Here is a 25,974-nt window from a genome sequence, read left to right as displayed (position 1 = left end):
CATGCATACTGGGAATTTCTCAAGAGCAATATAGGCTAGATTAGAATCTTGGCAGCCTTTATCAATTATGATTCTGTGTTCTTATTAATTCAGTAATGACAGATTCCACTTGAGAAAAGGTAAATGTATGAATGAGTTGGTTCACTTTACATGGCCCTTAGTAGTTCCAAATGGCAAAATGTTAGTTCTGTATAAACCAAAGTGGTCAAATTAATGTGAGCACTATTAATCTTTAAAGACAGCCCTAAATCTATAGCTGATGTAAAGTATTTCCACACTAGATAATCTAGAGTATCTATCGTTCAATTATTTTATCTGCACACTCAAGTCAAAACCCTTTAAAACAATGGAAGCAGTAGCCTCCCAACTGGAACAAGCGGCTATCAAGACACAAACACTGAGTGACACCATTGCAGGCTTAAAATGTTTACTGGGCAACACTATTGTCGTGTGCTTCCCTCCCCAGATACTATTTGTATGTTTGTATTATTAGGTAAAGAAAACTGAAATTTAAACACTTGCACATAAACTACACAGAAATCTGTGTTTTTTGTTTTTTACCCCAGAAACGGGTTCCCTGGCTGTCCTGGAACTCACTCTGTAGACCAGGCTGTCCTTGAACTCAGAGATTCGCCTGCCTCTGCCTGCCAGGTGCAGAGATTAAAAGCATAAGCCACCACACCTGGCTCCAGAGACCTGTCTAGCAAGCACCTCTCGCTAGTCTGCTGGAAACTTTGAACACTGGGGTCTCAGAAACTACACTGAAATACTCTTTGAAATGTAAACAATCTAACCTCTTTTAGGTTATTTCCAGAAATATCAGAAATTAATATAGGTCCATTTCCCATACAGACTCAACTTATTGAACTAATGGCATCCAAAATGTTACATTTTAACATTATAAAAAACAGGAATTCAAACCCAAGAATAAATTCCAAGCAGAAAGACAAATTCTTGGTCTGCAATGCTTTTATGACCAAAAACAATAAACATTGAACCATCTGCAATTTAGCAACGCTGCCCAGAGTCATATAACTTTAAAACATTCTTTTAGATAGCATCTGATTCTGTCCATTGCTACTGCTTATGGAAGGTACAAATCAGCTTCCAGAGTTCACATCTAATGATAAGAAATGCACATTTGGGCCTGAGATACACACGGTAGAGAAAGAGCATAGAATGTCACTCACTCTGACCATATTCCATTTGAACAGTCTAAGGACTTAATAGATAAGACTCCAAAGTATGTGATTATGCCCTCAATTTTACAAACAGTAAACATTTTAACACATATACTGATTAATGCATGAGATAAAGTTTTTGCGCCACCAAATATGTGCAAAAACTTCAGGGATTCAATAGAAAAATTCAGGTTCGTGTTTAAACACAGTATTTCAACTCATCATCTGAGAGAAATTATACTTATGGGCAGAGGTCATATAGACATGCTTTTCTGAGGATATGTTATAAAACTACCATAGTTAATACTTAATATTGCCTTAACATTTCTAAGTCACAGAAAATGAACTTTGATTGCCAGTACAATAAATTATGAGAGTATGTTACTTCCTGCTCACTAGTAACCAAACATACATAACAGACTCAAACATTTAGGATAAAAAAAAAAAGAAAAAAAAAACAAATATTTAGAATCAATTATTTTGCATAAACAAACATTTTTGAGATTTTAAATTTTGTGTCTGAGCACACAGTACTACAATGTTGGCTGCATCAAATAAATAGAAAATCATTGTTCAACAATCAAGAGGCTGTATTGCATGTAAAATGGAACGCTGGCTATCTATACATACAGGAGGACATCAATGAGGGATACTTCCCATTATAGGTCTTTCCATGCGGCAAAGCTCACAAGCTTACCATTCTGACATTTAAAATGAACACAAATAGAATTATTCTTTTATCCTTTGGTTCCCAGTGACAAATAATGAATGCAGTTTCTGGATCAGTTCCTCCTGAATGGCACTCCTTAGTAAAGATCTCCAACGTTTTAGCTGAAATTTGGCAGTCCAAGAAGTGCACCAACAGCTCCGAAGTATCCCTGCACAATTTTTAAACAATTTAAGGCAATGTAGTTTTTAAATTACACATTTATATAGCCTTCTTCACATTAATATATTAAAGGGTATATCCCATAAAAAAACAGCTAAAATTCCAGCACTCAGGAGGTAGAGGAAGGTGGATTTCTGTGAGTCAAGGCCAGTACCATGACAGTTGGGGCTATACAATGAAACTCTACAAAGTGAGTTCCAGGACAGCCAGGACTATACAGAGAAACCCTGTCTCAAAAAACCAACCAACCAACCAACCAACCAAACAAACAAACAAAAAACAGTGAAACTCTTATCTTGAAAACCAACCAACCAACCATCTCAGAGATAGCAAATAAATGACCTAATGATACACACCAATGCTCTTGAAAAACAACCAATTCGGGCTGGTGAGATGGCTCAGTGGGTAAGAGCACCCGACTGCTCTTCTGAAGGTCTGGAGTTCAAATCCCAGCAACCACATGGTGGCTCACAACCATCTGACGCCCTCTTCTGGAGTGTCTGAGGACAGCTACAGTGTACTGTACTTACATATAATAAATAAATCTTTAAAAAAAAAAAGAAAAGAAAAGAAAAACAACCAATTCTAAACATAGCAGACAGCAAGAAATCATGAAGTTCAGGGAAGAAATTAATGAAATTGGGATTAAAAGAACAATACACAAAGTTAATTAAAGATCTGATTCTTTGGAAAGTTAGTAAGATTGACAAACCTGAGCCAATCTGATAAAGACATAAATTAATAAAATCAGAGGTCAAAAAGATGTCATTACCACAGACTTGACTAAATGCAAAGTATCCATATACATAAATAAATCTTTAAAAAAAAAAGTAAGCTGTAATCTGTATACATTGTATCAAGTCTGTATCCCCCCCCCCCCCCCCAGTCAATAAACAAAACTCCTCATAGCTCTGGTGCTCTTGGTGTCTGCCTTTGTAGAAGAGTGAGAAAATACTCCATCCTGAGACAGTGAGATATTGAAGCTTACTGTAGCAATACTTGGAATGTTCCTAATTCAGAGTAATGTAAGCATTTGAATTTATTATATAAGACTGATTAACTGCACAGATTAGAATTTAACTGGATATTGTGAATAGCAAAAAACATAGGAGGTGGGTTGTTTGGTTTTTTTTGTTATGTTTGACACAGGGTCCTGCCATGGAACCCTGGCCAGCCTGGCACTTATATAGAACAGACTGGCCAGGAAGCTAGCAAACATCTTGCCTCTGCTTCCTGAGTTTTAGGATTATACAAGTACAACCATTAAGCTTAACAAGAGGAAAACCAAGGATTTACAATAGGGTTATTTCTCCCGGGGGAGGGAATTAAAAAGAATCTTCTTTCTGAGAAACAAGAAACTTCCTATTGTTCACTTGGTCTGTGAGGCTGTCTATGTGGTAGCTAACTGCCTGCCAAACTGAAACAAAACGAATCAATTTACTTAAGTCAATAATTTGTGGCACACATCTGTAATTTCATCATTTATGAGGGCCTCAAATTCAGTCTGAGTCAGGTGTGTAGTATGACCTTTCTAAACACATGACTTATGACCCAGGCCTAGGAAAATAGCTCAATCCTTAAACATAAGGAACTAGGTTTGATTCCTAAAACAAATGTGTTTTAAAAAAGCCATGCGTGGTGGCACATCTCTCTCTGTATACCCAGATCTGGGTGAGGGAGGTCTCTGGGGTCTGTAGTCCAACCAGTACAGCCTCACTGGTAAATTCCATGCCAGTGAGAGACTCTGTCTCAAAGATGGTGGAGAGTATTCTCGGTGACACCTGAAGTTATCTTCTGGTCTCCACTTACATACACATAAAAATAATTTAATTTTTACATATATAAATACAAGATATATAGAAATATAGAGCCAGGCAATGGTGGCACACACCTTTAATCCCAGCACTTGGGAGGCAGAGGCAAGAGTATTTCTAAGTTTGAGGCCAGCCTGGTTTACAGAGTGAGTTCTGGGACAGCCAGGGCTACATAGAGAAACCGTGTCTCGAAAAACAAAACAAAAAACAAAACAAACAAAGAAACAGAACAATTTCATACAAAACACACTGTTAAATAACACACAAAAAGTGTTTACATACCTCATGTTCTAGAAACAACGCTTTCAACTGACCCTTTGACCAGTAATCCAAAGCATATGCCAAAAGTTTCATCGAGAGAGTATTGACACGTAAAAAGTTCCCAACGAAGACAACTCGATTTATTTTCTGGAAAAAATAAATAAATAAAAGTGGGTTTTAAGAGCATTAAAACATTTATATAAGAATGTGGGTGTCATTCTACTACTAATTTCTACATGGAATTCTGTAATTCTGATTACTAAGGAATTAGATAATTTACCGAGACTCCTGTACAACAAACAGCAGGAGTGAACTCTGATGTCTAATATGGACACTGGACTTTAGCGTTGATGTCATGTCACTGCACATTCCTGGACTACAACCAAATATACTGAGAGCAAGAGTGTGTGAGTCAGGGAGGCTGTGCACCTGTGTGGAAGGTGTGGCAACTGCCTGTTCTTTCCTTTTAAGTTTTACTACAAGCCTTACATTGATCTACTTATGTCATAAACATGCACATGGTCCCTACATAAAGTTGGACAGTAAAAATGACTGGGGGAGGGGAGCATGAAAGGTGAATATCATGAAAGTTAAGAAAGAGGAGGAAGATGTGAGGCTGGTGGACCAGAAGGCATAAACCAACTAAAACAGTTTGGGAGCAGGAGAGATGACCCAGTGGCTAGGAGCAGGAGCTGACACTCCAGAGGCCCAGGGTTATATTCCTAGCACCACCTTGGCTGTTACAATTATCTGTAACTCTAATACCAGCAAATCCAATGCCCTTTTCTATCTTCTACAGGCACTGCATATATATGGTGTATAGATACACATGCAAGGAAAATAACCATATGCATAAAATAAATGGTTTAGCCTGGAGAGCTGACTCAGTCTTTGAATGTTCACTACTGAGAGCAAACCCTAGAATGCTCCTGTATCCCCATCTATGCCGACCGGGGTTATAGGTGCAAAGCCACATCTGGCTTCTGGCATGGGTGCCAGGGACTCAAATTCGGGTCCTCATGCCTGAACAGCAGCCACTGAGCCATTTCTCCAGCTCTCCGTATTTTTCTTAAGGCAAGCAGCACACATCACTCAAATAGCATGTAGAACAAGTCTCAATGCCTTCATAGCCCTGTACAATGCTGCTTGATCCATATGCAACAAGGCAGCACTGTAAAGAAGCCGAGGGCAGTAAGAAAACTTCCAAGCATCTCACTAATTGAGTACTCCATTAATTATAAACAAGAGTCCACAGTGTACTTTTCAACAGTTACCTCAAAGTGTTTTTACCCCCATTTAGACTTAGACTGTATACTCATTTCTCAAGACATTCTGTCTATATCCAGCCCCAGGCTGTTTGGTTTTGTTTTGCAGGGTTGGAGACTGAACACCAAGAAAATTGCCTTTTTCCATTTCTCAGATTTCTTTCCTTCTTCCTATTGGCTTTTTAAAAGCAAAGGCTGTATAGCCCTGGGTGGCCTGGAACTCTTTGTAGGCCAGGCTGCCCTTAAACTCAAAGAAATCTGTCTGCTTCTGCTTCCTGAGTGCTGTATTTGTCATGGAAAAATATGTAACAGAATAACTGGTAAGCGGTATTTTTTTTTTATCTGCTTGGGAATGTAATGAAATGGATCTCAATCTGAGAGGCTCATTGGAAAATAAAGAAGCTGTCAGTTGCACAGGAATCACCTTTTAAAATTATTTTTATTATCTTAAATTTTTAAAAAAACAAAAGACAAAGTCTATGTAACCCTTAATGGCCCGGAACTCGCTATGTATGTAAACCAGGTTAGCCTTAAAACTCACAGAACTCCCTCCTGAGTGCTAGGATTAAAGACATTAATTGATTAAAGTACTGGGTTCAGCTTTTTGTTTTTGCACAATTAAAAAAGATTCTTGGATGTCTTACCTCATTAACAGCACACATTCGTGCCACGGAACCAATGTTATTGGTGATAGTAACTAAAGTAGCTCTTGCCAGATCCTCTTTACTAACAGTTTCTCGTTTCTCCTTATAAATCATATTGCCAAAACTGCAAAGAGAGAGAGAGAAACAAGTCAAATCTACTGGTAATAAATAACAATTCACCTTAACTTACATTTCTATAATAGCTCTATAAAGTTAGGCCAAAGAGCATGAGCACATAGGGAGGCGGCTTAAAACAAAATCTGTAAGCCATGAGCAGCATTTTAAAAAAAAAAGTTAACTTGTGTTTAAAAAAAAAGCACACTTCTTTGTTACTAGTAAGCAAAGATTTATTTTTATCTACATTTTAAGACCTTGTAACACACACAAAAAAATGAAAACTATTTTAGAAAGCCAAAAAAGTGCAGTGATTTGCTTTTAAAGTCAAAATATTGTTAAAGATGCCATCTCTAATACCAACCACACAAGCATCTACAACATACCAAGCATTATGCTACAGACACAAGCAGTATACTAAGATAGCATTGTCCGATAGAAATACATGCTACATAATATATTTAATATATTATCTATTAACTATATTTTAAAAAGGTAAAAATAAAGGCGAAATGAACTAGACTGTTCATCTAAGCGTAGCTATTTGGCCATGTGGCACACATTAACTTCATTCCAAGTGTTTGTTGTACACATCTTGTTAAGAGGCTGTCCTATGGACAATGCAGGCCATACAGAAACAGCAGAGACTAACTGTAACAAGACAAAACAAAAATCAGAGAGCTAGAAAGATTAGATTCTATTTTTGTGGTAAGAAGAAAAAGTTGAGAAGGAAGGTTTTCCACAGTAAAAAGAAGTTTAACTAGTTTTTAAAAAGGAACATTTTAGACAGAAGCAATGGAGGTTAATAATGTCACACATATGAGATCAAACATGACATCAAATGTAAAGAGCACAGGATATCAGAGTGCTGAGGCGGCAGAGTCCTCACTACTAGAGGGCACCGGGTGTCCTGACAAGCAACAGTCAATTATAACATAACAGAGATCATATACAAACAAAAATATTTAGGAGCACAGGGAGGGATTCATGAAGTTCCACCCTTCCCTGAGGATCCAAGAGTTGATGGGGAAGGAGAATGAGACACATTTTCTTCAGTGGCAAAGCCAACGCACCAATGAGCAACACCAACTAAACTCATTAGGTTGTGAAACAAAGCAAAACAAAACACCCAACAAAGCAGAAAAAGGAAGGGGACAGCTAGTGAGAAGAGAATCAACATAAGTGGGAGGGGTATATGCGAGGACAGTGGAGATGAACAAGAGAAAAAGAAACTATTCACAAATGAAAACATAAATTTAAATTAACAAATTTAAACACCTGAAAGGCACAAAGAGCCTTAAACAAGTGAAGTTCTTTAACAAAAATAACAAAAAAAAATATCAATTTTTCCAAATATTTATTAATCCTCTCCCTGTGTATGTATGTATACACATTCAGAGCTCAAAAGACAGCCTGAAGGAGGAGTCAGTTCTCTCCTTCACCATGTAGGTTCTGGAAATCAACCTGTGTTAGACACGCATGGCAGGAAGCACCTTTAACCACTGAGCCATTTTACTGACCCAAGAAGGCCATTCCCCTAAGTTAACAAAGAAGCTTAATGAAATCACAAAAAATAAATAGAACATACTTTATACTTCTATAACTTTAACAGTGGTTAGCAATGACACATCCGGAGTAAAAAACAAAAACAAAATTAATGTATGATGACGCTATCTCAAATCAGTGGAAAAAATAATGTTAGGTCTTTGTGAAAAAAATTAAAAAACTAAAAAGTGGATCTATCTCATCACATAAAACTGTTTTAAGAATAAGTACAAATGTTTGTATCAAAAATTGAAGTATAAAGCCGGGCGTGGTGATGCACACCTTTAATCCCAGCACTCGGAGGCAGAGGCAGGCGGATTTCTGAGTTCAAGGCCAGCTTGGTCTACAAAGTGAGTTCTAGGACCGCCAGGGCTATACAGAGAAACCCTGTTTCGAAAAAACAAAACAAAGCAAAAACAAAACAAAACAAAAACAAAAACACCAAAAAAACTGAAGTATAAAAGTAGTAAAGTGGGGCTGGAGAGATGACTCAGCAGTTAAGAACACTGACTGCTCTTCCAGAGGTCCTGAGTTCAATTCCCAGCAACCACATGGTGGCTCACAACCATCTGTAATGGGATCTGATGCCCTCTTCTGGTGAAGACAGCTACAATATACTCATATAAATAAAATCTAAAAAAATAATTTTTTAAAAAAAAGTGATGTGTCAGAAAATATGTACATGTTAATTCCTTTATTTTTGGAATGTGGGAGACTTACTTACTATGAATCAATATCCAGAAGCCATAAAGGAAAAGACTGATAAATTTAACTGTATAACAAGACAACAACAAACCCATCAGCAATCACTAAAAGCAATATGTAAGGTTCTCAGCAAATTAAAAGCAAGAATGCAAATTAAAACCACACCAAGATGCTGCTTCTTTAGCAGATCAGCAAAACTTCACAGTTTCCTAGCACACCCATGCACTGTATGGAAATACTTTTACCTGGTGGTCTTGGTGAAAACCACCACTTGGAGGGCATGCTTAACAATACTGTAAAACGCACTTCATCTTTAGGAAGGCAAGCTTCTGACAGGACTATAACAAGGACAAAGACAGACTAGAGCTGCAACATGGAAAGACTTCTTTTTAGAATATGTGACTATCTTAGAGTCACATATGCCATGTAGGGACACAAGTTTTTGGATAAGCAGATTATAGGATACAATTTGTATTTGTACAGGAGATGGATGCTCTGGGATACAAGAAATTTCTGTTTTCCTGTTTTTGTCTTTTTAAGACAAGGTCAGACTGTGTGGGCCTGACAGGCTGGAAACTCCTTTTGCAGATTTTGTTAACCTCAAAACCCAGAGCTCACTGTGCACACGCCTTTAATCCCAGCACTCAGCAGGCAGAGGCAGGTGGATCTTTGAGTTTGAGGCCAACCTGGTATGAAAAGAAGTTCCAGGGCAGCCAGGTTTGTTACACAGAGAAAACCCTGTTGTTTCAAAACAAAACAACAAAAGATAACAGAGCTCCACCTGTCTCTGCTTCCTGAATGAGATTAAAGTTGTGTGATACTATGCCTAGTTGAGAAGTTTCTTTTTGCTCTGCAATGCAGGGAATCAAACCCTGGTCTTGCTCCTCCACTGAGAAACATCACTAGCATAAGGCAGTTTTTCACAGGGTGCACAAAAGATAACTTCTTAATGAATTTTTATGTTTGCTGATTGTGTCATAACTACCTCTGTACATCAGGCTGACCTCAAACTCAAGAGATCAGCCTGCCTCTATCTCCCAAGTGCTGGGATTAATGGTGTACTCCACCACTGCCCAGCTTGAATATTTCATTTTTAAAACTTCAATGTTCAAAACTTGAACTCTAAACAGAAAAGGAAATCATCCTTAAACCCCATGGCATATTATTTTCCAAAACCTAAACAGACAACTTGAGTAACAATATAACTTACCTAGATGCCACAGCCCAACCTGGCAGACCGAATCTTTCATAATCTCCTCCATAAATATCTCGGACCAACCTATCAGCTTGGGTGCTGTCACCTTTGGATGCCATTTCCAGAGCCTCTTCAAAACTTTCACAGCCAGTCAACAAACTGCATAAACCAAGAAAGGTGCCCCCTCCGAGGCTGAAAGGAAGAAAAGGTATACTTGCTAAGCTGCATTTACACATTACTTTCTTTCACTTATTGAATAAACAGAGGGAAAACATGGTAAATGCTAAACACCAACCAATGTGATAAAAAATAAGACTACTTAGTAGAACCAAACCAATTATATAAAAAGCTAAATCTGTTGGGAGAAAAATCCTACCTGGCATCTAATAACTCAAATTGTATAACTGCTAAAAATATACTCCTGTGTATGCATTGAAATAAATACTAATAGTAGACCGATTAGACCGTGTGCTATAATGTCAGCTGAGACAAGATCTTGAGTTCTGGGTCAGCCTGTGCAAGAGAGTGTCTGTGTGCTAAAAATACCACACAAAAAAGGAAATCTGTGATTAATGTCCCAATAAATGACTTGGTGAAAGGTTTATTTAGTTTTCCGACTAGGCTAAAATCAATTCCATTGTGATACGAACATCTAAGATGACCAGACAGATGCCCAAAAGTATATATATGCATATGCCCAGAAGCCAGAAGTGCATATGCCCAGAAGTGTATATACCCAGTGTATATACCACATTAAAGTCAACTCAGTACCATTCTCATATCCTTTATTATTTTTTTAAGATTTATTTATTATTATATCTAAGTACACTGCAGCTGTCTTCAGATGCACTAGAAGAGGACATCAGATCTCACTGCGGATGGTTGTGAGCCACCATGTGGTTGCTGGGATTTGAACTCAGGACCTTCGGAAGAGCAGTCGTGTTCTTAAACACTGAACCATCTCTCCAGCCCATCTCATATCCTCTCGGATATGTTCATACAATGTAATTGTGTGGCTCTCTAGTCTATAAATGCAAAATTCTTGCTTGCTAGTTTCACCTACGTTTCTATTTTTCAGTTAACCGAAACAAGATGTTTGTGTATTATTATTTGGTACACAAAAGTGGGCTTTTAGAGTATTAATCACTAAATAGTAAACCCCACATAAACCCATATAAATTTTAAAATCTCGGTTCCTTTATCAACCCTTAAAGGTTGATGGAATATGGAGAATTAAGAATTGTAAAACTTTAACATTCATATTTCAGGTTATAACAAAGGAAGTTATGGCTTATTTAAGAACTTTTATTCAATAATGAGTTCACATTAAATTCATCCTAAAAATTCCTACAAGGTTAGAGAGGTGGATCAAATGTTAAGAGCCCTGACTGCTCTTGCAGAAGACCTGAATGCAGTTCCCAGCACCCCCATCAGGTAGGCAGCTCACAACCAGCTCTACTCCAGTCCCAGGGCATGACACCTTTAGCCTGTGGATACCCACACAGATGTGGTGTACATAAATTCACATACATATACATATAAATAAAAAATGCATGCAAAAGAATTTACTACTACACTATCTGATATTGTACTTTAAATGACAATCTATATAGTACGCAAACTTTATGCTTAATTATACCTATTAAAAAAGAAAAGTACAGAAATTAAAGAAAAATATAAAGATACTATGGTTCTGAATTCAACAGAATTCTAACTGACACTGTTAACAACTCTGTTAAACTTAGGAGAAAACAGTGAAATTATTCTGTAAAATTTAAATCACTGTAGAAATTCTAATGCCAACTGATGCTGACCGTAAGTAAACACTTAGGAACTTTTAGTTTTAAATCATTACATAAAAATCTTATGAAAAGATCTGCAATGTTTTATCTTACACATCTACATTCTTTTTAAAGATATTATTGTTTTGTGTTTGAGTATTTTGTTTACTTGCATGTTCCAACCCCGTGTGTGTGTGTGTGTGTGTGTGTGTGTGTGTGTGTAGCTAGTGCCAGAAGAGGCCAGAACCCCTGGAACTGGAGTTAAGGATGGCTGTGAGCTGCCATGTGGGTACTGAAACTGAACCTGGGTTTTCTGCAAGATTAGCAAGTACTCCTAACTACTGAGCCATCTCTCCAGTCCCCTATATATTTTGCTGTTTTACAAATGTGCTTTTTTCTGGTACAACTGTATAGCAATATATATAGCAAAAACAGCTGGGGCTTAATTCAGTAGAGTATACTTGCCAGGCAAGTATAAGAGCCTCTTTTGTTCTCTAGCACCAAAACAAACAAATGAAGAAAAAGTTCACTCCACAACTTTCATGCATAAAACATGATGAATGATACAATCAAACCAAAAAGATTATTACCTCGTCCCAGTCACTCTTTTATAGTTGTCTTTGGAATGGACTGCTAAAATACTGACTCCTGAGCCAATATTCACTACCAGCAGTGGGTAAGGATCATCCAGGTTAAAAGGCATCTTTTGGCATCGCTCAGGTTCTGAGGCATTAGCAAAATAATAGCATTCCGCTTGTCCATTGAAACTGACGGAATCTATGTACAGCAAGCCCTTTACAAGGCAGTCAAGTTCATCCAGTTTGTGCAGGTGGAGGTTTCCAATCTGAAAGAAAAAAGCAAAATTCAGAATCTAAAAAAATATCAAATATATTTGGTTTAATTATACTGTATAGTTTTCAGAGATTTTATAAAACATCAGTACTATTTTTATTTAAGGTGTTACAAGTTTCATTTTGTTTAGGGTCAAAATCTCTAGAATTGATTTCACACACTTGGCTGGTTCTCGCCACCTTGGGTGGTTTATGTTCCCATGATGAAGAGAAGGCAGGTATCAAAGTAACATTTTAGGACAGATGGCTCAGCAGTTAATTCTAACTACTAATGCACACAACATGAGTATCACTCATATAGTTTCAATGTATGTATTAATCGGCTAGGATGGCATTCCAAAATACTGAATTACATTTGATAAAACTCCAAATACAGAAACACATTATCCCTTCAGTAGCTCTTTTGTCACATGCATTACAACTTCAAGGACAAGAGGTAAATACTAATGTAACTTATTTCAGGAAATAAGATAGTCAATATGAAAACAAAAATCAAAACCAATCGCAAAATGCCAGGGGGTGTGTGCGCTAAGGTGGCACATGCCTTTAATTCCACCACTTAGGAGGCAAAGGCAGGCAGGTCTGAGTTCTAGACCAGCCCCGTCTACAGAGCTACTTTAAGGACAGCCAAAGCTATACAAACAACCCGTTTTGTCAAAATAAAAATTAAGACTGCCAGATTCACAGGGGTCTCCCAGCACAGCTCTGTACCACATTCCATCAACACACTGAAACCCAAGCAATGTAGATAGCCCATTGTTCCAACATCTAGTCATGCACATTCAACTCGGGAAAAGGACCATTCTAATCACTGGTTCTCAACCTGTTGGTCACAATACTCTTCAGGGTCAAACAACCTCTTCATAGAGGTTGCCCAAGACCACTGGAAAATACAGGTATTTATATTATGACTCATAACAGTAGCACAATTACAGTTATGAAGTAGCAACAAAAGTAAATTTTTGGTTGCAGTCACCACAACACGAGGAATTGTATTAAATGGTTGCAGCATTAGGAAGGTTAAGGACCATTGGCTTAGACAGAAGCTCAGCCTTGTATTTAAAATTGAATATTCACATGTTAATATTATTTTTTGATTTTCAAGTAATAGACACCTACTGTGCGAAAATCTTTCTCAAACTTGTAAGCACCACCTCCTGTAGCACTCAGCACCGTTTGTAAGGTAGAGAAATTTTTATCTCTTCCCATTTGGATAAAAGTAGGAAGGTCCTGGGTTGGAAATCTGATAAAGTGCAAGTTTCCTCTTCGTCCAAAAAGTGTTAAATCCTTCAGTTCAAGATGTACATCCCGAATACCAGTAGATCCATATGCTACATTAGAAGTCAAGTATTTCCGAATACTCTTTAAGCTCTCAACTTCCTCTTGCTCTTCCTCTGCTGTGATATCAATAGGTTCAAAGTACGAGAGCTTTACTAGCGTTCCTCCAATGTCCATGCCAAACCACGGGAAAGCTGGGAATTAAAAGAAAAAAATATATAGTAGGAAAACAAACTAGAATGAGTGTTTAATTAGCCACAAACTTCATTTGCTCCGAGTCACACGCTTAGTTAACACTTATGTTGATGTAAGTCTTACCTTGTGTATGTAACTCACCCTTTCCTTCAGTTTTTTTTTTTTTTTTTTTTTTGGTTTTTTGAGACAGGGTTTCTCTGTGTAGTACTGGCTGTCCTGGAACTCACTTTGTAGACCAGGCTGGCCTCGAACTCAGAAATCCACCTGCCTATGCCTCCCGAGTGCTGGGATTAAGTCGTGTGCCACCACCCGGCTCTTTCCTTCAGTTTTATCTGTATAATTTCCTAAAAATTTAAATGATTACCGAAACACTGGGCTTAATTCTTTATCCAACAGGTACCCCTCCCTATTCAATCATTACATTCTTATCATGTGACTCAGCTGGCAGCTATCCTGAAACTCATTGACTCTGTAGATCAGGCTAGCCTCAACTAAGAGATCTACCACCACTGCCCCACTGAAAAGAATTTAAACTAATTGATTATCACTAGGATTTGATTTTCTTTTTTTTTTTTGTAAAGACTTATAGATAGTTGTGAGCTGTCACATGGGTGCTGGGAATTGAACCCAGATTCTCTGCAGCCCATCTACAAATAAAATTTTAAAATGTAACGAAATCTTTCTTTGCTCATTTAGCATATTAAGTAGTTCTGGTACATACAGTCAACTCCCCACCCTGAACTGCTCGTATAAGGATAAGCACATTTGGGCTAGGATTAATACTCAGGTTTAGAACTTTAGCTAACTGTGCTATATGTTTCTGGGTTAAAAAAAAAATTCTGAGGGCTGGTGAGATGGCTCAGTGGGTAAGAGCACCGACTGCTCTTCTGAAGGTCCCGAGTTCAAATCCCAGAAACCACATGGTGGCTCACAACCATCCGTAATGAGATCTGACTCCCTCTTCTGGAGTGTCTGAAGACAGCTAACAGTGTACTTACATATAATAAAAAAATAAATAAATCTTAAAAAAAAATTCTGATGCCTCCTTGAATGTGGAAAATGCTAAAAACAAAAATTAAGCCTGATCAAAGGCAAAGAGCCCTAATATATAATTGGGGAGCTAGGAGAAAGATTCCATCTGAGAAAATAGTCAAGCACAAAAGATCTTGCATGCTAGAAGAAACTTAGTTTTGAATCTATAATTTCAAGCATAAGAAAGTGTAGTTTGAGGTCGGGCGTGGTGGCTCACGCCTTTAATCCCAGCACTTGGGAGGCAGAGGCAGGCGGATTTCTGAGTTCGAGGCCAGCCTGGTCTACAGAGTGAGTTCCAGGACAGCCAGGGCTACACAGAGAAACCCTGTCTCAAAAAACCAAAAAACAAAACAAAACAAACAAACAAACAAAAACAAAAAAAAGTGTAGTTTGGCTGAATACCAGAAGGGTTTCTCAACTAGGAAAATACGGGACAAATAGACAAAATTACAAATTAGGCATTTATACATTTAAGGCACCTAGCAAACAGAAAATCAAAACAATTTAAGCATTATTTGAAAATTACAGATTTCTGGACCCTCACTACAGTGCTAGACTGTATTACCTGAAGAGTTAGATTTGGGAGGCTGGAGAGATGGCTCAGCAAATGATAGGTAGTGTTTGCTGCTCTTCCAGATATCTTGATTTAATTTCTTAGCACCCACACCAGGTGGCTCAAGAATTCCAGCTCAAGGGGATCTGACTCCCCACCCCACCCCCACCCCCATCAGGGCTAAGCACAGATATGGTGCATGCAGGCACTCATATGCAGCTCCGTTAGGTAAAAAGAATGTGGTATGACTAAGTGCTACTTTCAGTTCATAAAATCTAGAAGTTTTTCAGAAATTCATTCATGATTAATGAATGGCTTAAAAGGAGGGAGAGGTTTCATTTGTAATGTTACAGGTCATTTCACTGCCCCATCCCCAGTAATGTTCCTAATGCAATACTGACAGAAGACCTTTATATCCACTGTTTAAACAAATTCTTTTTTTGCATTTCAGGTTAAAAAAAAAATGTTTTGTCCCCAGTTGTTTTTTTTTTCTTTTCTTTTTTTTTTTTTTGAGGGTGATCTCATGCCGTAGCTCAGATTGACCTGGAATTATAGGTTTATTTATAAATTATGTATTTATAGTCCCAGTTGGCTTTGACTTTGAACTTGCAGCAATCCTGATTGTTGGTATTATGGGTGTGAGCCACAAGACCTAGCTATCCTACTTTAAAAATGGGAGCAGAAGACACTCAGCAAGGGAACTTGAAATTTACCTCTGAATTGCTCTAAATCTTTAGAATACCATGTTATTAATGACAGATTTTAGTGATACTTGGTAAAATAACTCCCTTCTGTTAGCCTAACCAAAAGAAGTTCTATGTAAGTGAAGCTTGATGCTAGATTTCATAATTTGGAAGAATAGAAATCATTTTACCAAAATCCACTAAGTCAGTAAGTATTTGCATCTTCTCTCAAATGCATCTTCTCAAATGAGACTGGTCTCATTTGGTTTTGATCATTAAGAAAGCCCAGGACCTTGATGTATGCTAGGCAAACACTCTGCCTCTGAGCTGCACCCCCAGCCCTTTATATAGTTTCTCAGGCTCATGTCAAACACAGGTGTAAAAATACACATACGAATGTCACTGAGAGTACAAACTGCAAGTTCAAAGTTTATTCATTTTTCCACCCAGAATCCTCCATTCACAGATTTACAAATATTAGAGTATTGACACTCTTGAAAGCAAACTTTAAACTAGCATTTAACATTTCTTAATCTTAAACAAAACCATTAATTAAATTTCAGTGGAAGCTTGATTAAGCAACGATATTTGAAACTTACTTGGTATACTAGAGAATAAGTCACCAACTTTTCTAAAGCTGTGACTGAGTATTCAAGTTTTTTTATTTTAAGTTATGAACAGCCAATTCCAAAATGCATAGTGTCTACCTGCAATGTGAGCTATGAAGTAGTAAGGTATGGAAGATAATGAGAAATCTCTTTGTAGCAAATGGTTGATATATGCTTGGTCCCTCCTCTGGTGTAACACCAGTGCCATTTATTTACAGCACAAAGAAGAAACCATTATTACTGATTAAATCTTTTAGAGAGAAAAAAATAGGTTTGACTACCGTTAAAATAGGAAAACCAGGGCTTTTGAGACAGCTCAGCAGATACATCTACATACACACATAATCTAAAACAACTTTTAAACAACTTTTTTTAAAAAAATCTTCTACAGCTTTTTAAAAGTTCCTTGGGCAAGTTGCTTGTACCAAAGGCCCAAACATGTCATAACTAAAAAAGGAAACTTTCACACATTTACACACACACACACAAAGAGCCAAGAGCAGCCTGGTCTACATGCACAGCAAATTCAATGACAGCCAGAGCTATATAATAGTACTGCTAAACAAAGCTGCATGTTTCTTTCTGCATATGAAAGGTTTCATTTGTTCACAATGATTTTCTTCTTTCTTTCTTTCTTTCTTTTTTTTTTTTTTTTTGGTTTTTCAAGACAGGGTTTCTCTGTGTAGCCCTGGCTGTCCTGGAACTCACTCTGTAGACCAGGCTGGCCTCGAACTCAGAAATCTGTCTGTCTCTGCCTCCTGAGTGCTGGGATTAAAGGTGTGTGCCATCATGCCCGGAAGATTTTCTTTTTAAAATCAAGAAAATAATTGACTGAAGGGAATTTACTCTGCCAATAGCTCAAATTAAAAGGGGGAGGTGGGGGATCTACCCCATACCGTGGATTTGTGTTTATGCAGATGTGCAGGCCATGCCTGCCACAGCTTGAATGTTGAGATCAAGAGGACACGTTCTAAGAGGCAGTTCTTTCTCCACTATGTAGGTCCCAAGGACTGTATTCTTGGTGATGAAGCTATTAGGCTGTCTTGCAGCCCAACACCTAACTCTTGCAGAGATCTTTTCAACTCAGCAGTATTCTGGAATTCATTTCCTTAAGCCAGGAAATAGCCAGTACTCAGCAGCTGGAGAGAGAACTCAGCTGTTAAGAGCAGGTTTTGATTTTCTAGAGGACCTGAGTTCAGATTCCCAGCACCCACTGCAGGTGGCTCTCAAAGCCTTAACAACCCAGCTCAAGAGCTGCCCTAACAGCTCTGGCCCCACAGATGCACTCACCTACACATACCCACATATTCACATTAACTAAACAAATATTCTTAAAATCACATTCAAAGGGCTTGAGGAAGGCAACAAGAGCACAGAAGGCCAACTTTCAATTATGAGCCACTCTTATCATTTAGCAAATGGTCTAAATCACCAGTTTCTGACTTTTCTAGCACATTAAAATGGGTAAGTAATACACTGGTAAATTCCAATGTTTGGAATTCATGAATAAAAGAATTTCACTCTCCTAACTGACCACTACAAATAAAGGACTGGGTTTTCTTTTTCTTTTCTCTTTTTCCCGGTTTTTCAAGACAGGGTTTCTCTGTGTAGCCCTGGCTGTCCTCGAACTCAGAAATCACCTGCCTCTGCCTCCCAAATGCTGGGATTAAAGGCGTGCGCCACCACTGCCTGGTCAAGACTGGGTTTTCTGAAACAAAACAGCACATCTTCATACCTTCAGTATTAAGATGCCCTGGGGAAGATTTGAGAATTTTTGTTTTAAGTAAATTCCTCATTTCTAATGGAAGTTACATTAGCAACTGTTACCTCCTAATGTACTTTACTATCTACTAGAGTAACAATTTTTAATATTAATAAGTCAATATGGGGGCTGGTGAGATGGCTCAGTGGGTAAGAGCACCCGACTGCTCTTCCGAAGGACCGGAGTTCAAGTCCCAGCAACCACATGGTGGCTCATAACCATCCATAACAAGATCTGATGCCCTCTTCTGGAGTGTCTGAAGACAGCTACAGTGTACTTACATATAATAAATAAATACATCTTAAAAAAAAAAAAAGTCAATATATCAAATTACATAGAAGCACAGGATACATAAATGCTATGCTCAACAAAATTTTCAAGTATCTTACTACTTGGTTGGCACTGACTCCAAACCCATATCGCATTAAATATATTCATCACCCTTTATCGTCATCACCTTATTAATCCAGTTACACAGCATACATATAGGCAGAACCTAAAAACCTAAAGTTGAAGAAACATGTGGGCCAGCTGTGGTGGTACACATCTTTAAACCAAGCACCCAAGCACTTGGGAGGCAAAGTTCCAGGCTAGCCTAGACTATGTAGAGAAACCCTGCTGGGGGGGGGGGATCACGTAGGAAATGGTGAGATAGGCCTTGAGCAACATACAATGTGTACATGTGTAACATTCTTAAAAACTAAGAGAGGTCAAGTTCCTCAAGGGAGAGAAGAGCCTGATTCACTTCTTTCCTGGAAATGGATTAACACATAATTTAACTTAGATGATAAAAGTGATTTTTTTTTTTTGAGAGAGAGAACTTTTTATGTAGTCCTAGCTGTCCTGAAACTAGTTCTGTCAACCAGGCTGGCCTTGAACTCAGAGATCTGCCTGCCTCTCATGGGATTAAAGGCACAAGCCACCAAGGCCCACCAACCAAATGTAAATTCTACAAGCAAGGAAAGTTCACTGAAGGAAGGTACTGGAGCTGGGATGACAAATGTGAGCCACCATGCTAGCCTAAGGTGCATTAATTTATCCCAGAAAATGTAAACAGTCAGTGTTTCAGACTTCCTTTGTTTTTGTTTTTCTGAGACAAGATCTCACCACATAACTAAGTGGCCTCAGAATTTGGGACAATTACTAGTCTCTGCTTCCTGAGTGTTGGGGTTAAAGCTGTATACCACCACACCCTCGTTCAGATTTGAACTAAGAAATCAGTGTGGTGGCCCACGCCTTTAATCCCGAATTAGACAGGCAGAAGCAGGCGGATTTCTGAGTTAGAGGCTAGCCTGGTCTACAAAGTGAGTTCCAGGACAGCCAGGGCTGCTTGTCTACAAACAAACAAAAAACAAAACAAAACAGAAAGCATCGTTAATGCTTTCTATAAGCAGATAATCTAAAATTAAAACAAACAAAAAAACTGTTTCCCAAGAACTATGTGGGAGAGAAGCAGCGCTGCACTTTGAGCCAGTACAAGGAGGGTACAAAAAGTTATTGAAGCAAAGTTCTCTTTCCTAATCTTTAAGCACTGAAAACTCTCACGTTTAAGTAAATGTTTCTAGACTGCGTTGGAGGCTGCGTCTGTGGGGTTTATGGGAACAGGCAGAGAAGGTGGTCATGTCCCCTTTACAGCTGACTTCTAGGCGCAGTTGGAGGATGGCATAAAACACTAGAAACTGTAAAACATCTACGACAGGAACACAGATCCCCACAGCCCGAGTTTGTTGAGAATGAAAGAACAAAATTCACAAAGACTGAGCCAATAAACAAGCCAACCGCAGAAATAAAAGGCATTTAAAGGACAGCTTGTGAAACTTGGTGTGTTTCTTATAGCAGAGTTAGAACCTTTGCATGTATATGCATGTACAATTACAGAAAAAAAAGCTCGAAGTATTTACCACCATATTAATGTGTTCGAAATAGCTGAAATACGAGGTTTAACCTTGCTGTTTATCATCTGCTTTCTAAAACACAAGAACAGCTGATTTTTCTAAATTGCCCAGGCCATTAATTTATCTACAGGCAGATTACATGCACAAGCGTTGAACAGCTCCGACTGCAAGGCTGACAACTCCCAGGGACCCACCTGGACTTCAAGGACACGCGCAGGAAACCCAGAAACCAGGAAAAATGCGAGAGGGTGGTGTACCAACCCCTATCTGACAGCCATGACTACCTCTTTTTCAAGAGGGGACCGGTAGCTGTGCTCCCGTTTGGTAAAACCCGAGTCAAGATTCTCCCGTGCAGCTCCTAGACCTGCAGGAGCCAGAGAGCAGCGGGCTGGGGGACCGCAGGAGCCTGGCCCTCGTGCATGGGGGTGGGGAAGCCCGCCGCCTGCATCCCCGGGCTGCAGCGACCCCTCTCTTCCCTCCCCGGCTGGCTGGCGCCCGAGAACGGTCGCGAGCTTACAGGGCCGTCTTCCCAACCCAAGGGCCCCGGTTCCCATCTTACAGGGTTTTTTGGCATCCTTGATCTTCATGGCGTCGGCCTAAGGCGCGAGGGGTAGCCTCGGGTGCAGCGCTCAGCGAGGAGAGGCGAATACTCCGGAGCTGGCTGGGCCGCGCGGCGGGGTCCGGCCGGTTCCTCCCCTCAGGCCGGGCGGGGCGGGCCTAGGGCGGGGCGGCGGCGCCTGAGGCCACGGGCGGCCCACGGGGCGGCCCCGCAACCCCGCAAGGGGCGGCCGGGACCGAGCGAGCTGGGGAAGGCCGCGGGCCTCGCCGCTCCGTGGCCCCCCGCAGCCGCTCCGAACAAAAGGCCCCGGTCCCCCGAGCCGCCGCCGCCGCCGCCGCCGCACTGAGAAATAGCCCGCCCAGGCCCGGCGCCCACGTGACTCGGGCCTCCGCGCCTCGCTCTCCGCGGGGCTGCTAGGAGTTGTAGTTCTCCGCAGCGTGAGGCTCCACTCTCCTGCGGCAGATGCTCGGGCGGACTACAAAGCCCAGGATGCCTCTCGACCCCTATTTCTAGGCCCCCTCCGCTTCCGGAGATGGCCTCAGAGTGGTCCCAGCGGGGAGGAGGCGGGGCCTTAGTCACGCCAGCAAGGAGGCCGCCAATGGTAGCGAGCCGTGGGCGGTCCTGGCAATTCCCGGGCTCAGGTCCCGTCGCGGCTGAAAGAAGAGAGGGGTTATGAACTCTGAGGGCGCTGTCGTGGCTGTCATGCAGTCGCAGCTTTTCCTCTTGATGGTTTTTCCCCTGTGATGGCTGTGTCAACATTCACGGGTCCAGACCACTGAGTACGTTTGATGAGTTAAGTTATCCGCTAAAGGAACACGTTGAATATTGAGGTTGGAAGGTCACTAATGATGGTAACACTTACTACATAATTATTATTTAATGTAATGTAGTCTAGCAGCCTTGTGAGCCACATGCGAGTTTTATTTACTGTGAAGATACGGCAGGAACGAGGCAGTCGAAACGCTTGAAAGTTGTATATTCGTGGTGCAACTCCTTTAATCCCTGAACTCTGGAGGCAGAGGCAGGCAGATCTCTGGAAATTCGAGGCCAGCCTGGTCTACAGAGTGAATTCCAGGACACCCAGAGCTACAGAGAAACCCCGTCTCATGAAACAAAACGTTTGAAAGCACATGCCTTCCAAGTTCCTCACAGGATCTCTCTAGTCTTGCTCCTCATTATAAAGAGGAAAGTGACTTTCAGAGAAGAGAATTAGATGCACCAGTTCTCAGAATAAACCCAGGATACCCTTTTCTCTACGGCTCTTGTGATTGGAGATCATCCCATCGGAAAGGGTAGAAATGGTATCAAGGACGTGGCCTCTCCTCCACTTTTATTTATGTCTTAGATGGCAAAGAAGTCAGTGATTGACATGGTAGGAACCTAGTTCAATGTGCTTGCCCTCCCCCCCCTCCCCCCCCCGGGAGTTGGCCCTGGAAGACAGCATTTCAAGAAACAATTTAACTGGCAGCTCTGCTGTCCTGCCTTTGCTGATTGCTATAGTTTGGGTTTAGTTACTTAAAGCCAAAATTCTCACTGAGCCTTCATTTCTCAATGAAGTAGTGTGAGAAGGTGGGGCCTTCAGGAAGTGATTGGTAAATGGTGACACCAGTCTTGAGGTTGATCAATGGCTTTCTCCAGAGACTGCATTACCTCTCATGGGACTAGGTTAGAGCTTATGGGAATGAGTTGGCAGGTCTGGTTTAATTCCTGCGTACTGGTGGATATAACGGAAAGTTAGCTTTGGTGTTCTGGCTTCTTTCCGATTCACCTGCCATTCTTCTATGGATTTCATCTACCATGTTTGTCAGACCACCCCTGCCTCCAAGGGGTATGCTAAACACCCTCCTCCCCCCATAACATACCAAGTCTCAAGTATTTTGATATAGGCAACACAAGACATACTGAAACAGTTGATAAAGCAAGGGGGGAGAGAGAGACAGAGAGAGAGAGAGAGAAGCTGGGTGGGTGATGGTGGCTCATGCCTTTAATCCCAGGACAGACAGGCAGACTTCTGAGTTCTAGGACAGATTAGTCTATAGATCGGGTTCCAGGATGATGGCCAGGGCTACACAGAGACACCCTGTTGGGGGCTGGGGGGAGGGGGGAGATAAGAAAGGACCAGGGCGATGGTGGCCCATACTTTTAATCCTAGTTCTGGGGAGGCAGATACAGGCAGATACTGTGAGTTCCAGGACAACCAAGATTACACAAAGAAACCCTGTCTTGTTTTCTGCCTTTGTTCTTTTTTAAAGATTTATTTACTTATTATATGTAAGTACACTGTAGCTGTCTTCAGACACTCCAGAAGAGGGAGTCAGATCTCGTTACGGATGGTTGTGAGCCACCATGTGGTTGCTGGGATTTGAACTCAAGACCTTCGGAAGAGCAGTCGGGTGCTCTTACCCACTGAGCCATCTTACCAGCCCTCTGCCTTTGTTTTTACCCCAAGATTATTTCTTGAAACAAATTTGTGTGGTAACCAGAGCTGATGGGAATACTCCAAATCCAGAAAAGCTATTGTTTACCCTTAACCCTGGAAATTCCTGGCTTAAAAAAGCTTCGTTTTGGGCTGACAAGATGGCTCAGCAGGTAAGAGCACTGACTGCTCTTCCAAAGGTCCTGAGTTCAAATCCCAGCAACCACATGGTTGCTCACAATCACCCATAATGAGGTCTGAAACCCTCTTCTGCCTTGTCTGAAGACAGCTAAAGTGTACTTATGTAAAATAATAAATAAATCTTTGGGCTGGAGCAAGCAGAGGTCCTAAAATTCAATTCCCAACAACCACATGCAGGCTCACAACCATCTGTACAGCTACAGTGTATTCATATACATTAAATAAATAAATAAATCTTTTTTTTCTTTCAAGACAGGGTTTCTCTGTGTAGCCCTGGCTGTCCTGGAATTCACTTTGTAGACCAGGCTGGCCTCGAACTCAGAAATCCGCCTGCCTCTGCCTCTTGAGTGCTGGGATTAAAGGCGTGTGCCACCACACCCGGCTGCAAATAAATAAATCTTAAAAAAAAAAAAAAAAGCTTTGTTTTTTGGATGTGATCGCACACACCTTTGATCCCAGCACTTGGGAGGCAGAGGCAGGCAGATCTCTATGAGGCCAACCTGATCTACAGAGTGAGTTGAGTTCCAGGACAGCCAGGGCTACATAGAGAGACCTGTGTCAAGAAACAAGCACATAACAATATAAAAGCCTTTCTTTATATGTAACAGCAACACTAGGAGAGCTGCCTCTACTTCCTGAGTACCAGGATTAAAGGTAAGCAAGCACCACCATTGCTCAGCCACACTAGGAGTCTTTAGCTGAAAGACACACCCACACTGTGACGCAGCTAGGATGTTTAGATTTGGTGATAGTTTACCGTTCTGCAGGAAACTACAAAGCTGCCTCTGAAACCTCCTTTTCAGAATTTAATGTAAGCCCATTTTTTACAGAAACCAGGAAAAATGGGCCATTTGGTTAGCATATAGATTTTGATGTCTTAAATTAAAAAAAAAAAGTTAAATTATTAAAAAGATTCAAGAGGACCAATGAGATGATTAAGTAGCAGAAAGGCCAGGCTGATGGACTGAGTTTAATTCCTGGGCCCCACATGGTAGAAGGAGAGTCCCACTGTGACCCCACACTCCCCATACACAACCCCCACATAAGATAAATAAGTAAATACGTGTGAGTTTTTAAAAAAGAAACACCATGGGTCATGTCCCCTGGGGGAAACCCATCAATGTTGGGTATTCTAGTCATGTACCTCTTTAGGGGAAAGAAAAGAGGTCTAAAGTTTGACATCCAAAGGCCTGTAAAGGTCTTATCAGGCTGTAATAACCTGGGGGATAAAATTAAGCCACCACCATTCCTTAAGATAATACGAAGGACAGGCACATTCCAAGGAAAAGATTGCCAGCTGGATTTTACTCAAATTGTCCTCTATGTTTGTTCATACTTCTCGGAATAGATGAAAGTCTATCATACCTGACAAAAGAACTCAAAAGTTATTCCTTAGAGGACTGGCTGGGCATGGTGGCCCACGTCTTTAATCCCGGAGCTCTAAAGGCAGAGACTGGTAGATCTATGTGAGTCTAACCTGCCAGACTACACTGTGAAATCCTATTTCAAACAAAAACTAAACAAACCAACAACATTTATACCACCCTGTGATTTCCTTTATGTTTCTTAGCAACCCTTTGAAGGTAATAGCTTCCGGGAGTGGACGGAAGGATGCACAGGAGGAGTGTTTCTCATACTAGCCCCCAGCCAGGTTCAAGGATAGATCTGTCTCACAGGAAGAGAGAGACAAGAGGACCTATAACATCTGTGGCCACCTACCACACGTGCACATATATACACATGCAAAGAAGCTCTAACTAGGAATTTAGATCTTGTTCCCACCACTTGATAATTGTCGGGACCAAAGGAAATTCAAATTTTTGAAACTTCAAAAGTGGAAATATCCTAAGCAGCTCAATGTGGATTAAAGACAGATTTCTGACAGTTAGATAAAAGTCAGCATTCTTCAGGAACATGTGAGACAGGTTCTGTCTACCAAAAGGAGTCACTTCTCTTACCTAGGGCAAAGGGACAGATGGCTCTCATATATATCTCATATCATATCTACCTGTGGCGCCTATCAGAATGTCCGGACCTCTTACAAGTTCTTTTTTTTTTTTTTTTTTTTTTTTTTGTTTTTTTTTTTGCAGACAAAAAAACCGTGTAGCCCTGGCTGTCCTGGAACTCACTCTGTAGACCAGGCTGGCCTCGAACTCAGAAATCCGTCTGCCTCTGCCTCCCAAGTGCTGGGATTAAAGGTGTGTGCCACCACGCCTGGCTACAAGTTCTTGTCACACATTTCAATGCCTCCATGGACAGTACCCAGATCCTCCCCTCCCCCAACTACTCACCCTTATAACATGTGAGCTATTCTCAGTTTCCCTGTACTCCTGCTATCTGCTCTATATTTCTCTATTCTCTATCCCTGCTATTCACTCTATACCTTCTCTATTCTCTGCCCCTGCTATTCACTCTATACCTCCTCTAGTCTCTGCCCCTGCTATTCACTCTATACCTTCTCTATTCTCTATCCCTGCTATTCACTCTATACCTTCTCTATTCTCTGCCCCTTCTATTCACTCTATACCTCCTCTATTCTCTGCCCCT

The 25,974-nt window shown here is 40.5% G+C and overlaps 1 protein-coding gene across 1 annotated transcript; it reads right to left on the bottom strand.

The window, feature by feature from the left end:
* Window positions 1–954: 954 nt before the first annotated feature.
* Window positions 955–21,263, bottom strand: Pank3 (pantothenate kinase 3). The gene is made up of 7 exons (XM_021212266.1): window positions 20,811–21,263; window positions 13,365–13,717; window positions 11,985–12,238; window positions 9,629–9,805; window positions 6,055–6,178; window positions 4,167–4,292; window positions 955–2,059 (listed from the first exon to the last, which is right to left on the bottom strand). Exons 1-7 carry the CDS (start codon window positions 20,836–20,838, stop codon window positions 2,009–2,011), a joined length of 1,113 nt encoding a protein of 370 aa, XP_021067925.1. The 5' UTR covers window positions 20,839–21,263; the 3' UTR covers window positions 955–2,008.
* Between the last annotated feature and the right edge of the window lie 4,711 nt (window positions 21,264–25,974).

This window comes from Mus pahari, chromosome 14 (genome assembly GCF_900095145.1).
Source record: "Mus pahari chromosome 14, PAHARI_EIJ_v1.1, whole genome shotgun sequence".
Lineage (NCBI taxonomy): Eukaryota > Metazoa > Chordata > Mammalia > Rodentia > Muridae > Mus > Mus pahari.
Note: the sequence above shows the minus strand (reverse complement) of the source record. Positions and strands in the feature narration are given on the sequence as shown.